General features: G+C 41.1%; 3 protein-coding genes and 2 pseudogenes across 3 annotated transcripts in view; 1 reads left to right on the top strand and 4 right to left on the bottom strand.

Annotated features, from left to right (window-relative positions):
* The window catches only part of LOC148717787 (uncharacterized), a 55,345-nt gene extending 55,089 nt beyond the window's left edge, over window positions 1-256 (bottom strand). The window contains exon 1 of the mRNA XM_088742418.1: window positions 90-256. Within this exon, the coding sequence (XP_088598544.1) occupies window positions 90-256 (167 nt within the window). The remainder of the gene's footprint in view (window positions 1-89) is intronic.
* Window positions 257-371: 115 nt separating this feature from the next.
* Window positions 372-1,193, bottom strand: LOC148717795 (uncharacterized). Its single transcript, XM_088742419.1, has one exon. It carries the CDS (start codon window positions 1,191-1,193, stop codon window positions 372-374), a length of 822 nt encoding a protein of 273 aa, XP_088598545.1.
* A 6,300-nt stretch (window positions 1,194-7,493) lies between these two features.
* LOC111321797 (uncharacterized protein K02A2.6) lies at window positions 7,494-8,003 on the bottom strand. The gene has a single exon (XM_022924765.1). The coding sequence runs from the start codon at window positions 8,001-8,003 to the stop codon at window positions 7,494-7,496; it is 510 nt and encodes a 169-aa protein (XP_022780500.1).
* A 449-nt stretch (window positions 8,004-8,452) lies between these two features.
* Window positions 8,453-9,975, top strand: LOC148717796 (uncharacterized; annotated as a pseudogene).
* Window positions 9,976-14,729: 4,754 nt separating this feature from the next.
* LOC148717797 (uncharacterized) overlaps window positions 14,730-15,126 on the bottom strand; it is a 6,736-nt pseudogene continuing 6,339 nt past the window's right edge.

The following is a 15,126-nucleotide window of genomic DNA, read 5'->3' on the forward strand; positions in this document are numbered from 1 at the left end:
AAACTGTACATTGTTTATTTAAGCGAGATGCAAACAAATCAATGCTTGGCTGACCAAGTCGCTTGGTTATTGACTGGTATATTTTTTACTCTAACTTCCATTCAGTATGGTCATTAAAGTGCCTAGATTCTCTATCTGCTTCAGTGTTTTCACATCCTGGCAGATGTGAGGCACTTAACCAGATGTTATGTTCAACACAATAATCCCATATGTGTTTTGTGACTGAGTTGCAGTCGGGGGACTTTGAGCCATCCATATTGTTGATATAACAAACTGCGGTGGTATTATCACTTTGAACCCGAATGTGCAAATCAGCACATTCTCCACATAAAGCCTTTAACGTTAAGAGTACAGCCAATAATTCTAGATAGTTAATGTGATGGGGTGCTTCCTGTTGGTTCCACGTCTCCCCTCACACCTCCCCAGCCATGGGTAGAGGCATCAGTTTGAATGAAGAGTTCTGGTTCACCATGAGAAATAAGTTTGTTTGAGGTGTCCACATTAGTTATCCACCAATTGAGTTCTGCCCTAGAACTGGGGGAGAGGGTCATTGAAGACCCAAAGTTGCCTTTGTTTTCTCTCAAGGCATTAGATTTATCTCTTTCAAGACTGGGATAGTGTAAAGGGCCAAGTTCTACCCCTGGCAAACTTGACACTAGCAGCCCAATGACCTCTGCCACTTGTTGGACTGTGCAGTTCTCTTTGTTAACTAGGTTGAGACAGGCATTTTTCAGTTTCTCCTTTCGGCTGTCAGTAAGCGGCACAGTCATTGTGATTGAGTTAAGCACAAATCCCAGGCATGTCAAGACCTGAGATGGTACAAGCACTGATTTTTCTTCGTAAATAGGAAACCCAAGTTTCCTGAGCAACATAACAGTTTCTAGTACATTTTCATAACATTCCCCGTATGAGGCTCCTGGAAGGTAACAATCATCTATGTACGAGGAAGACAAATAACCTTTTTGCCTGAGTACATTAAACACTGGTTTTAACAGTTTAGTAAAGATTCTAGGGGCGGATGCCAACCCATTTGGTAGGCAGGTATATTGATACAGTTTTTCCCGCCACATGAATTTCAAGTATTTTTGATGTTCTATGGCAATTGGCACTGTATAGTATGCATCTCTTATATCAACAGATGCCATAAAACATCCTTGGGTCATTAGATCTGTCACTGTCTTGAGTGAGTCCATTTTGAAGTGCCGGTAAACAATGAACTGGTTTAACTCCTTTAAATTTAGGATCATCCTATAGTCCACTCCATTCTTTTTGAGTCTAAGGAAAATGGATGATACAAATTCTCCCTGAGAGTGAGGAGACTCCACAATTACACCTTTATTAAGGAGTTTAACAATTTCAGAATCTATAATAGCAGATTCGGTATCATTGAATTTAATGACCTTATGACCCAGTTCCTGTACTGGGGATACATCATCTACGAACTCTAAATGACAGTGCTCAACCCAATCTAAGACTTCTCGGTCGTCAGTTATATCTCTCCATGCTGGGACAAATTGTTGCAATCTACCAGCTCGAAAATAACTTGTGCTATAGCTTACCTCATTTAAGGGGTTTTCTGGCCCTACTTGTTTGGCCTCCTCCCCTCGTCCTTTTTGTTGTAAGGGGGGCCGGGCCTTTTCCAGTTTAAATGTTTATTGATCTGAGTGCCTGGATCACACGAGGAGTACTTGTAGCCAAATCCTTTGGACTTTGCGTGTTTGTAACCTCTGTATCCATTGCGTTTGTGGTCTTCCACTTTGGGGTTAAGCTTTTTGCTGACCTTGGTCGCTTCCGCGAGATCTTTCAGTTGTTTAGACAAATCGGCATCATTGCCAAACAAGAAGTCTGTGAATGGGACCGAGCTGGAGCACAAATGCTTGTAGTCCTCGTTTAGCTCGGGCTTGATGTTCTCCCGGCGCCGCATGTTTAACTCGAAATTAGCGGCACCTATCAGAGCAATGGCATCAGTGGCCGCTCTTATTAAATCAGGGGCATCCAAGGCATCTTTGGGAATTTTATCCCGTGCCTGCACAAGTTTCTCAGCCATAGAAACTGCAGGAATGAGCCCTTGGACAAGGTTGGATTGCACTCGTTGCAACTTGATATCAGCAGACCTCGTGTCTGGTTTAAGTTTATCCCAAATGAGACGGTTGACCCTCGTGCCGGTGAGACATTCTCAGTTTTCTGGCGTATTATAGCGATTCTGTGTCTCCGTCAAAACTTCGTCCGTAAGCTTTTCTCTCTTTAAGCCATGGACAATTTTGGCGATCTGCTCATTTATAGCAGGAGCCTTCTTTTGATCAAGTTTGAGATCGTTCGCAATGCCTGACAGTAGGTCAATTTCCCCATCAGGAACATCACGCTGAGATTCAGAGCTCTGATTTATCAGTGTTAATGCTCTGCTCAGTTGTTTGAGAACTTGTAGGCTTTTTAGCCCCACTATTTGACACTGCAGACCCAGATTGCTGGTTTTTGTCCGACTGCTGTGTGGATCGTTGGTCCATGTAGGCGGCAATTTCTGGCTGTTCTTCAGTCTCAGCATTTTCCTCTAAAGAACCTTCCTCGACTGCGAGGTGGTCAATAGTGTCCTTCATCTGATCGAGGGATTCAGTCATGTTAAACTTCAGTGAAGTGATGGAAGAAACTAGCAGCTCCCTCATGGAACTGATGGCCGCGACGATGGCCGACTCGCTGTTGCTTGGCGCAGCGCCCTTTTCAGCAAGTTGAGACTGTCATTTTCAGCTCTATTGACGATTTTTTGCTTCCAGTTTGGTACGTAAACACCTTCTAATATACCTCACGGCTAAATTGAGAAAATTTCTCGAATTAACTGTTCTTACACAGCGCCTTTCCAAATATTTCTTCTAGTTGTTTTGAGCTGACCGACTCGAGCAAAGGCAGGAAGTGCACTGACCACTTGAGCGGCTGGTGCTTTCTCACGTGACTTCGTAGTGCGTGTGATGACGAGGCAGAATTAATAAATTCTTTTTAAATTATAGCTTTTTTGCGCAGACTCGGAAGAATCCCGTATGAATAGAATAAACAAGTCGGTGTACGGGTCCCGTATGAATAGCCACTGCGTTTCACAAAACTTTGTCTGAAATGAACCTCACCACGGTTACGACCTGCTACAAAGTAACACTGGTGTAAATATACAGAAAGAAAGCACAGAAAATCGTACAACTTCATCACAATAAGTCCTGGAGTTTGGTTTTGTAAAGAGTTAACCTCTATTCTGAAAATATCGGCCGTTGTATACTATTGTTGTCATCGAACTTTTCGCGGTAAAATCAGCCATTTTGAAGTGGGTCAAGTTCTAACAAAGCACCCTGAGTATTTCCTATTTCGTGCGGCGAGTGTGGCAGTGGTTTAGTTGTCTGTCTTACCTTCTTTTCCAACGGACCTCTCTCAAGGTTAAAAGTAGGCAGTTGGGGACTGCATGTGGCTACCTTAAGATGGAAATAATTGAGTAAAACTCTTCGTTTTGATAGGCTGGCCTTAAAATCATGTGGTAGAAGTTTGCTTTGGTCACCTGGAGTCTGCTTTTGTATTGACCGAAATTCACTTGTTGTCTTACTTGAAAAAAGAAAATGTTTAGAAATGTAAGGTAAAAGGTAAAGTTTGCATAGGAGCAAAGTTGCCCATCAGGTGAGGGCTCATCTTGGGTTTCTTTAGCATGAAGCAACTAGGAGTATTTCAACCTGTTCTCACAAAGTTCTCTAGAACCTCTAATTTCACTGGATCTTGTTGACACGAAGCTCCGTTGTTTCAGGGCTAGGGTCCATTGTTACTATCGTTTGTAGATCATTATCTTTCTCAGCCAATCCTGTGAGATGTTGCGGAGAGCTTTGTGGCAACTCAATTCCACTCCCCGTGGATGAGATACAAATTTAGTGCAGGGTTACTCCCCAGTATTAAATATGCTGGTATGCATTTATTACCCTGGGGGGGGGGGGGGGGAAGAGAGACACTTAGAGAATAGTGTCTTTCTCAAGAACATAACACAATGTTACCAGCCAGGGCTCAAACCCATACTGTTTGATCCAGTGCCAAGGGCACTAACCATGAGGCTGCTGTCCCTCCAACAGAAACATAAGAGGGATAATTAAAAATTGACAAAGTAATTTTAGTGGTACAAAAATGGACAAAGTTGAAAACAGCTTTGCATGTCTTACACTTGGCAAGTTTTTATTAGCTTCAAAAATTAATGTAACAATAGTTAACAACCCTGAAATATCAACTGAATAACACTGTGCACTATATAATCAATATTGGCAAGCAAAGCAATTATTTCTTGAGCTTACGAAGTTTTCTGTGTAATAGAGATGTGTGCTAGTTGATGTTCTTGTGATTGAATTAAATGTTAACTCAATACGATCCATATTGGTAGAATGAATCTGAGCCACCAAAGCATTAATTTGGATATTTCACAGAGGTGGTAACCAGTTAAGGCATGTTAGGACAGTAACATTTAATATGTTGAATGTCATTGAATTAAATGTAAACTGATATTAACAATATCTAGCACATTATGAATATTTTCAGAAACTGGACAACCAACAGTTTCTTGAGCATGCCACTGTCTCTGAGTGATAGAGGACTCTGTCAGTTGATGCACTTGCATGAGAACAGTAACATTGAATGTCATTGAATTAAATGTAAACTGAATAACAATTAACAATTATTCAACAAAAGCGAGGTAAATATCGTCGAATAATCCCCAAGATGAAGTCAAGGGGATTATTCGACAATATTCACCGAACCTAAGGCGAATAATTGTTTTGGTATAATTTCAGAGCTGAACAACAGAGAAATTTCTAAAATCATAACATTTTAGTAACATTTATTAACATTTTATTTTAACATTTTATATAAACCACATGGTTTATATAGTGTCATATAAGGAACCGCTCGACCAATGAGACTGCTGGAAGCTCTTTGCTCGGCTTTGAAATTATTCTAATATTTAATATAGGATCACTAATAACAGAAACTCAACAACCAAAGTAATAATTTCTTGAGTGGACCAATGTCTCTTTGTTATAGAGGTGTTCACCAGTTGATGCACAGGTAACATGTTGAATGTCACTGAATTAAATGTCAACCATTGTTGTAGTGTCGCAAAATCTTTAATTGTAACTGGAACAGACTCAGATATCCAAGAAGAGTTTACATCAAAAGTAAAACAGATCCAAGGTATTTAAAACGCCCTTAGGCGTGGGAGCCAAGCCTGCAATAACCAGGGATACCAGGATATAACATCCCATCCTAACTTATTTAAAGTTCAAAGTCCACTATAACAACACAACTTAAACATACAAGAAGCATAAAGACTTCACAACAATATTTTTTTTTTTAGTAATGTTCTGGTCGTAAACAAAGTCAGCATCTCTCTTTGGCTTTGGTGTTCGAGTTGAACGTCTCAATTCCATTGCTGAGTTGGTAGGACCACTATCTGCGGGAGTCCTATCATCTGAGGGTGTAGTTCCGAGTTGATCCAAAGGAGGCATCGCTGCCCCAGCGAACTCTTCCAACTCCAAGCAGCTGTATTCATTGTCATCATTAACTGGTAGCTCCATGCGTGGAACTCTACTAAGAAACTTCACATTACGAGTGAGACGTTGTCCAGTCTCAGCATTGACAAGTTCAAAAGTATCTGGTCCTTTGCTATGAACAATTACATACATCTGATGAGCGAAAGTGGGAATAAATTTCCCAGATTTTGTATTTGCTACAAATACAATATCCCCACGTACTAGGTTATGTTGTTGTGCATGTCGCTGGCCATCAGTATACTTACATAACTTCCTCTGATATCCTTGTACCTCTCTTCAGGGTTTTTCTGATCCATTTCTGGTACTGTTGACAACTTTTTTGTTATCTCTCTGTTGAGAAACAGTTTAGCTGGGGTCATGTCAGTCCCGACATGTGGAGTGGATCTGTAAGCTTGCAGGATTGTGGGCAGAACCTCTGTCCAGGATAAACCATCTAACTCTGCTGCTCTGATACTGTGCTTTAGGTACCTATAGAATCTTTCAACCTGCCCATTTGCTTTTGGAAAATAGGGTTTGGAATTCTTCAACTACGAACTGATGTCCTTGTCTGTTATTAGAACTTTTGGATTTCCAAATCGTGCAAATATATCTGGAAGTGCAGTGACTATACTCTCACTTGTAATTCGCTTAAGGACAATAGCCTCGGGCCATTTGCTTCTGTAATCAACAACAGTCATGATGAAGATCTCTCCAGGAAATGGACCCACCAGTTCAAGGGCACACTTCTCCTAGCAGTAATCGGGAAGAGGAGTTGCTGTATTAGGTGTGTCTCGTCGTAGTGGCTGAAGGCGCACACGTCTCGCAATTTTGGCAGAAGTCTTCAATGTCAGAGTCTATCCCCGGCCAGAACAGGATTCTACGAAGGTGTTGCTTGCAGTGCACAATACCTTTATGAGCCTTATGTGCCAAGGTCAATACCTTTTTTCTCAACTTCTCAGGAACAAATTCGTTGACCTCGCCACAGTAGGCCCTGTGCAAAACTCAGTTCATCTTAAAAATTTTTCCATTTATTACCTACCAGGTTCTGGGTTCCATCAAGTACCTTCAGTACCTCTAGTAATTCAGGGTCAGACTCTCCAGCCTCTTTTATTTCATCAATTGAGAGCAAAGCATCAGCACTTTTGATAAAGTGTACATGCTCCTCAACAAAACTTGTTTCCATAACAGTAGTGTTCAAAGATAATCTTGATAGTCCATCTGTAATGTTCTCAGATCCAGGTTCATAAGCGAGTGTGAAGTCGTAGTCCTGACATCTCAGAGCAATCTGTTCAAGGTGAATTGATTGAGTGTTTTTATTAAATATGCTAAGCAGTGGTATATTGAATATGCTAAGCAGTGATCAGTCGAGACGACTACGTGGCGACCATAAATGTAAGAATGCATCTTCTGCAATCCGAACAGCACAGCCATTGCCTCTCGTTCGATCTGTGAATATCTCTTCTCTGCAGCAGTTAGACTTCTGGTCGCATAAGATATGGGCTGCCATCGGCTGTCAACATTTTGCAGCAAGACACACCCAAGACCGACTGGGCTGGCGTCTACTACAAGTTTAGTGTTGGGTTTCAATGAGTAGTGTGCAAGGCATGGTGCTATAATCAGAAGCTCTTTAACTTCCTCAAAGGCTTTGGATTTTGTTGTACTCCATTTCCACACCACACCCTTCTGCGTAAGATTTCGTAAGGGAGTGATCACTGTTGCAAGGTTGGAAACAAGCTGTGTAAGGTATGTAATACTTCCCAGAAATGATCTCAGTTCAGCTTGGTTTTGAGGTACTGGTGCATCTGCAATGGCTTTTACCTTGTCAGGGTCAGGCTTAATGCCCTTGGCGGAGATGATGTGTCCTAGAAATTTCAGCTCAGACATGCCCAAGGCACACTTGTCTACATTGAGACGAAGGCCACACACTTGAAGTTTATCCATAACTGCACCAAGATTCTTCTAATGTTCTTCTGGTGTTGACCCGTACACCACAACATCATCAAAGTAGCTAAGCACACCTGATAAGCCTTCACACATTATGCTCATAATCCTTTGGTACACCTCTGGTGCTGACGCAAGTCCAAAGGGCAGCCTTTTGAACTGATACACTTTACCTGTGGCTCTGAACAACGTAATTTCTCTAGATTCTTCCGCTAGGTGAACCTGCCAATATGCTTTCCTTAGATCCAGAGTCAATAACAACCGAGTCCCATTCAGTTGCCGTAACAGGTCTTGGATTCTAGGAATTTGAAACCGCTCTCTTATCACTGCTTTATTGGCTTCCCTGAGATCAACGCACACCCTCAATTCCCCATTCCCCTTGTAAACAATCTGCACAGGTGATATCCACGATGCTCCTGCCGCTTCTTCAATCACTTGTTCTTGAATGATTCGTTCTATTTCTTGTTTCAATCTCTCCTCCAAGGGTGCTGGGACCGGCCTTTGTTTTTTGTACCTTGGAAGGGACATCTGAATTGATTTTAATTTTGTACTCATAATTCTTAAAGTCCCTGCGCCCTTCCTTAAAGAGATTTTCATACTGATAAATCCTCTCTCTCTCCTGGGTTGGGTTCTCCCCTACTGCATGGATTTTTACAAGGTTGAAGGTGGACAGGGCGCTTCTTCCCAACAGGGGGGGGGGCCTTCCACATCGATCACATACACTGGCCCCATTACTTCCATCTTGTTGCATCTCGGTTTAGCATCAAATACTCCTAAACACTTGAGATCTCCTCCACCAAAAGCTGAAAACTTGATGACGTTGGTTGAGTTAAGAGGAATGTTCGGGTTGTTTTAAACCATTGTTTAGGGATCAAAGTCTTAGCACAGCCAGTGTCAATCATCATTTGAACAAGTTTACCATTGATTTCAACATCAGTTTCAAAGCCCATCCCCTCATTATTAGTAGTATAACAAACATGTTCAGGGTTAGACTTATCTCACTGTCGCTGGACTGGCTGGACAAACTTTACATCGGTCACGGCTCCATGCGCTCCGAGGCAATTCTCGTTTTCTTGCCGCTCAACTTGTGGATTCTCGACTGGCAGAAACATATTCGCGTTCCTAACACTCGTGGAGTTTCCAACCTGTTCACAAATGGATCCCAGAGGCAAATTTCAACTTACTACTGCTCACTGCCTTGCAAAGCTGACTTCCTCTGGATGAAAGTCAAGAACTATTCTGGTCTCAGGATCAGTTGATATCCAAACTCTACCTCTACTTTTCAACTCAGCTGTTTAACCATCAGTGGCGACATTTGTCCCAATCCTGGACCTCCAAGAAAGCCAAACATTCAAACCAGCGTTGGTTTGAGTGTCCTTTATTTAAACGCAAGAAGTGTCAAAGCTTTCGTCCCGCTCGATGGTAATCGTTCATGTAAGATATGCAAATTAACTATTTTACAACAGTTGGTTTTCCGCTGTTCAGTTTCGTACGATGTGTTGTGTCCATCTGCGAGACTTGGTTCAACGATACATTACTATCATCTGAAATACTAACTGGGTACAGTATCTAGCGTAAGGACAGATCAGGAAAGACTGGAGGTGGAGTACTGATTGCTGTTAGACATGACATCCAGTCTAACTGCCGTTCTGACCTCGAAAGTGATCAAATCGAACTAGTAGCTGTTGAGCTGTTTAAGGATGGCTGTAAACCACTTATCCTTTACGCTTTTTATCATCCAGATCCTGGTCCGGATGACCTGACTCTGTTGAACCGCTCTCTTGAACAAAATCCCGAAACAGCCTGCAATGTCTTAGTAGGCGATTTTAATCCTCCATCAATTAAATGGTCGCTAGACGAGTCTACCCCAACTAACCTAGGTGGAACAGCAGAAGAGCAAGCTTTTTCCATCCTTATGGAGGATAATTTTCTCCGTCAGTTTATCAAAGGTCCGATGCATATTGCCGGGAACAAACTTGATCTGCTTTTATGTAACCTCTCTTAAGTCACAGACCATGTTTCCACTACTACTCCTTCGCAAAATGATTTTCCTTCTGATCATTATTCGGTGGACTTTTTTATTCGACTGAAATTCAAGCGATCAAAGCATGTGCGATGTAAAACGTACAACTACAAAAGAGCAGATTTTGACGATCTGCGAAGCCGTCTACAGCTATTACCCTTTGATATATCGCACTCTGACGATGTTGACATGTACTGGTCTCAGTGGAAAGATTTATTTCTAGCAGCAGTTGCTGAATGTGTCCCAGTGAAGACCATCAGTGAAAGAAACTCTCCTCCATGGATAGACAGGGAAGTTAAGCTTGCCCTACGTAGAAAGTACCGTGCCCTAAGAAAATATCGCGAAAACAGAACCGTGGAACGGAGGTTAAAGTTGAGATCTTTAAGCAATGAAATTAAGAAACTTGTCCGACAAAAACATCGCGATTATCTCCTTAAAATTGAAGGCTCTTTAAAGGAAAATCCTAACCTATTTTGAAGCTACCACAAAGTTATTCTACACCATGCATTGGGCTCGACAACTGAGATTACCTTTGACGGAAAAACAGCAAAAACTGCAGCCGGAAAGGCTGAGTTCTTTAACGCTTATTTCTGCTCTGTGTTTACATCATCTAAGCAGGACAAAGCGCGTTGTTTGCAATCTTATCACATGAGAATGAATATGGAAATTTCCGAGAACACACTATCCATCAACGAGGTGAGGGATTGCTTGTCTAATTTGGATCCGTCAAAAGCCACTGGTCCTGATGGAATTCCTGTGCGCATTCTTAAAGAGTGCGGCGAGCAGATTGCGCCAAGCCTTTGTGCTCCTTCAATCATTCTCTACGTGTCGGACGGTTTCCGTCAGATTGGAAGTCAGCTGATGTTAATCCATTTCATAAAAAAGATCTTTTGGAGCCAGCTGAAAATTATAGGCCAATCTCACTACTGCCAATTGTGAGTAAAGTTATGGAATGCTGCGTTTGTAACAGGCTTTACTCCCATGTTTCGCAGTCAATTACATCTTTACAACACGGATTCATGCGTTCCCGTTCATGCTCTTCGTAACTTTTGTCCGTTCTCCATTCAATTGGGGAGGCACTTATAAAAACAAACAGACGGATATTTTGTACCTTGATCACGTCGTTCTTATCTAAAAGCTGAAATGGTACGGTGTAACAGGTCAACTGATAGACCGGTTTTGCGACTATTTAAAGGACAGATCACAAAGAGTTGTGATTGACGGCACGGCCTCTGAGCGTCTGCCGGTCACTTCCGGTGTACCCCAGGGTAATCTTGTCGGCCCACTCCTTACCAATGATCTTCCTGATACCATCCATGAGCAAACCAGGACCGCCTTGTATGCTGAGCTGCATCGTACTATATTGACAGCTAAGGACTGTGATATTCTCCAGCAGGAACTGACAAGTTTGAACACCTGGAGCCATAAATCAAATATGAAGTTTAAAGTGCACCTAAACCCAAAATTTTTTTCCGCTTAACGAAATAAGCTTATTTTTTGGATTATTTCTGTGCAAAAATTTTTTAATTTGCTCAAATCTTTAATTTTCTATGCCCAGTCAAAATACGGAAAATCGGGCGCCATCTTGCCCCACGACCGAGTTTAAAGAAGAATGGCTCTAGCGGGTAATGTGACGTCAAATCGAGAACACGAAAGTCTGCATCTCACACATTTTCACTTGTTTGGGAAGATTGTCGTCGATATTGTCCGAAATATGCCGACTAGATGTGTTGTATGAAGATTGTATGAAGCGCGATACCCTCTTGCAAATTTCGCACGTTGCTACATCCTTCTACAACACACTTAGTCGGCATATTTTCGGACAATTATCGACTACAACCTTCCCAAACAAGTGAAAATGTGTGAAAAGCAGACTTTCGTGTTCTCGATTTGACGTCACATCACCCACTAGAGCCATTCCTCTTTAAACTCGGTCGTGGGGCAAGATGGCGGCCGATTTTCCGTATTTTGACTGGGCATAGAAAATTGAAGATTTGAGCAAATAGAAAAATTTTTGCGCAGAAATACTCAAAAAAATAAGCTTACTTCGTTAAGCGAAAAAAATGTTTTGGGTGTAGGTGCACTTTAATGCCCTCAAATGCAAAGTATTAACAGTCACACGAAAGAAAACACCTGTGACCCATGAATATTACCTTAGCAATCTAATCTTACAACGCGTTCAAGAAGAAAATGATCTTGGTGTTACTATATCCAGCACTCTATCGTGGGACTCGCGTGTTATGCGCATTGTACTCAAAGCTAATAGAATGCTGGGTCTATTAAAGAGAACTTGCCCACTTATCACAGACATTAAAGTCAGGCGAACACTATCTATCTCTCGTGAAATCACAACTCTCTTATGCGACAGAGGTATGGTCTCCTGCTAATAGGGAGCTTAAGCAACCACGACGAAATGACGACGACGTCAAGTAATCGCGGAGGGTCTGGAACGAGGACGTCGTTTTTAGCGGGAAAATGAAACTTAAGCAGTGAAGTTGCTCAAGGACGACGTCGTCTGAAATCTTGTTTATTCTCGCTTCGTCATTTTAAGAAATGACATCGTTCATAGACGTCCAAAACCATTTTCTTCTCACCTATGGATCAAATTTCCACATATATATCGAAAGTTCGAGAGTAGGTTATTCAATTCTTGAACATCAACAGTCCAAGGAATTATTAAGCCTTCGCTTTATTTACAATAATTTACGCATCGCAAAAGTTTAAAATATTATATTTTACGCAAGTTGTTTGAGATTTAAATTCAGTTCTAAGTGTTGCTGATATAAACAAACCTATTTTGCACAAGGTTTGTCTGATTTTCAACATGCTTTAGCCTGATATGTCGTCGCGCTTCACCCAAGAATACTATTTTTTCCCGTCTGATTTTGTCGGAATAATTGTTATGGCTGTAAATCTATATCAAACATTTTGAAAATAGATTCGGAAAACCTGACAGGTATTCAAGCTCATGTTAACACACCGATCTGAAGAATTCTTTGTTGTTTAAAGCGTCTCGATTGAAGAACAGCAACACGCAAAATTTTAAGTAGCAATAATCCGGCAGTTCCATAAACAGCTTTTGACCGAACGCAGAGGTGTATTACACTGCCATTTAAAACTTTTCATTCAATAAAAATAATAAACAGCACTCTTTCATAAAATATACTCAAATAAATTTAAACCTTACGTGGTCCCTTTCACCGCTTGACTTGACATCTGTTGTGCCGAGGAAGGAATATGAGTCGGTGGGTTTTCGAATTTTATTTGTTTAGAAAACTGAACAGGGTGGCTTAAATCAAACGAAGAAGCGAATACAAACTCCAACCGGCCATAGACTGTCTAAAAACTGACAATAAACCCGCACCTTTTGATGAGTAAAACTGCTTTGAAGTTGGGAAGTTCACGACGACGTGAAACAGGTCCTTCTCAAGTCGTCGACGACAAGACGAAGACGGAATTCTTGGTTCGCGCTTGCGCAGTGACGTTCTTGCTACTTCCAGTCGTCGTCCTTCGTTCGTCGTCGTGGTTGCTTAAGCTCCCAAGTGTCAATTTGAGAACGATCTTAGAAAGAGTCCAGAGGCGCGCAACTCCTTGGATATTGAGAACTAGGTTTGGCGAGATGTCCTATAAACAATGACTGCTGACTCTTCGCTTACTACCACTAATTTATGACAGGGAACTCAGAGATCTTACCTTTCTCTATAAATGCATTTCTGGACATACCGACTTAAATATTGATAGGTATGCTACTTTTGTCACACATGGCCGATCTTGTTCTAAGAACCCCACTCTCATACTAAAACCTGCTTACTGTAAAACTGCAACTTTTCAGTCCTCCTTTTTTAATAGAATTGTTAAACCCTGGAACATTATCTGTAATCTCGCCTCTCGTGACAAATTTTCGAGTCTAGGTATTTTTAAACATTTTCTGCGCGCCACTTATTTTACTTTACTTGACACTATACTACTTATAATACTGACATACCCTGCACCTGGTTTCTCTCCCGTAACAGCCTTTGCCATCGCTCTTAATTTTTATCTGACTTATTTTATTTGCACTGTACTTTACACTATCTAAATTTAATCATAGTTAAATTATTTAAATTAAATTTTAGTTTTTTTATCGATATATATTTTTTCTTTTGAAATTTCAGGTTGCACCTCGCATGGGAGTTTGTTTTCGTTCGCGCAATCCCATTTGGTCCTTTTTTATTATTATCATTTCTTTTATTTCTGTATATGTATAACTTATGAGACCAATAAAATTGATAAACTAACCTAAACTAATAGTTATTCGCTGATTCTCTTGGTTTGCAATATTTCCAGAAGTGACCAGTCTTCTTACATTTTGTGCACTGTGTATTCCTAGCTTTGCATCTTGCAAGATGATCCGTTTTTCCACATCGAAAGCTTGCTTTTTCTTTCGCTTTATTTACCGAAGATTTTACTGCACTAACATCAGATTTTCAAGGCAAATTTTGGGCCCCGTGACCCCCAAGTAGCTGCGTATCCTTCTTTGCAGATTCAATTGCTCTCCTGAGCGTTTGGGCTTTTTCCAGTGTAAAAGTCTCTCCTTGTTACAGTAGCTTTTCTCGTAGATATGCGTCAGAACACTTCTCTATAACTTGACCTAGAATATTATCATCAGTGGCTTCCCCAAAGTCGCGTCTTAAATTCAGCATACGTAACTCTGCAATGAAGGTATCAAGTGATTCATATTGAAGTTGAGCACGTTTTGGAAACTTGTACCTCTCTGCCCACTCGTTTCTCTTCGGCTGAAAATGTGCGCTCAACGCTTGTTTAACTTGCTCAAATTTCTTGTTCTCTCCAAGCAAACCTGAGAGCAAACGCTGGACTTCCATCCCCGCAAGATGTAGAAGAGTATTTTTTTGAACGTCGTCGCTTTCCTTATCTAATTTCGTAGCAATTCGGTAGTTGTTGAAGGCATTGAGCCAAAACTTCCACTCATCCACCAAGTTTGTCACCTCTAAATTCACTGGTGACAACGAAAACCTTTCAAAACTCATCTTGGCATGTTATCCGATTGTCATTTATCCTCGTCGCCAATTTGTAGTGTCGCAAAGTCTTTAATTGTAACTGGAACAGACTCAGATATCCAAGAAGAGTTTATATCAAAAGTAAAACAGATCCAACGTACCTAAAACGTCCTTAAGCTTGGCAGCCAAGCCTGCAATATTACCAGGATAATACCAGGATAATAATTATAACAATTGTCAACTAGTTTACAATATAATGTCTAGCACGCGTTCATTTCGTTGTCAGAAGCTGTGAAATTAGTCGTTTTGACTTGCTTACCATCATTTGCTGTGGGCCTGCAGTCAACAACAATTTCTTGAGCTCATTAATTTCGATGTCTGTTTGGCAGTTTATGGACTTAAGAAAACTCTGAAGTACATCATTGAAGCATGCGAAGCTTGAAATGTTGTCTGCAGTTTGAAGAAGCATTTGACTGATCAGTTTGGTTTTGCATAAACTTGCCAAGGTTATGTTACAGTTTGGGCAAGTTATGGTTTCTTCAGTTGTTTCGTGAGTATCTAAGGAGCTGTTACAAACAAAACATGAGGAGCTTTTTTGATATCAATTCCAACACACTTTGCTGTGACAAGG

Source organism: Stylophora pistillata, chromosome 13 (genome assembly GCF_964205215.1).
Source record: "Stylophora pistillata chromosome 13, jaStyPist1.2, whole genome shotgun sequence".
NCBI classification, from domain to species: domain Eukaryota; kingdom Metazoa; phylum Cnidaria; class Anthozoa; order Scleractinia; family Pocilloporidae; genus Stylophora; species Stylophora pistillata.

Excerpts from the sequence above, each read along its gene's own strand:
- LOC111321797 (XM_022924765.1), bottom strand. The coding sequence starts at position 8,003 with ATGTCCCTTCCAAGGTACAAAAAACAAAGGCCGGTCCCAGCACCCTTG.
- LOC148717795 (XM_088742419.1), bottom strand. The coding sequence starts at position 1,193 with ATGGACTCACTCAAGACAGTGACAGATCTAATGACCCAAGGATGTTTT.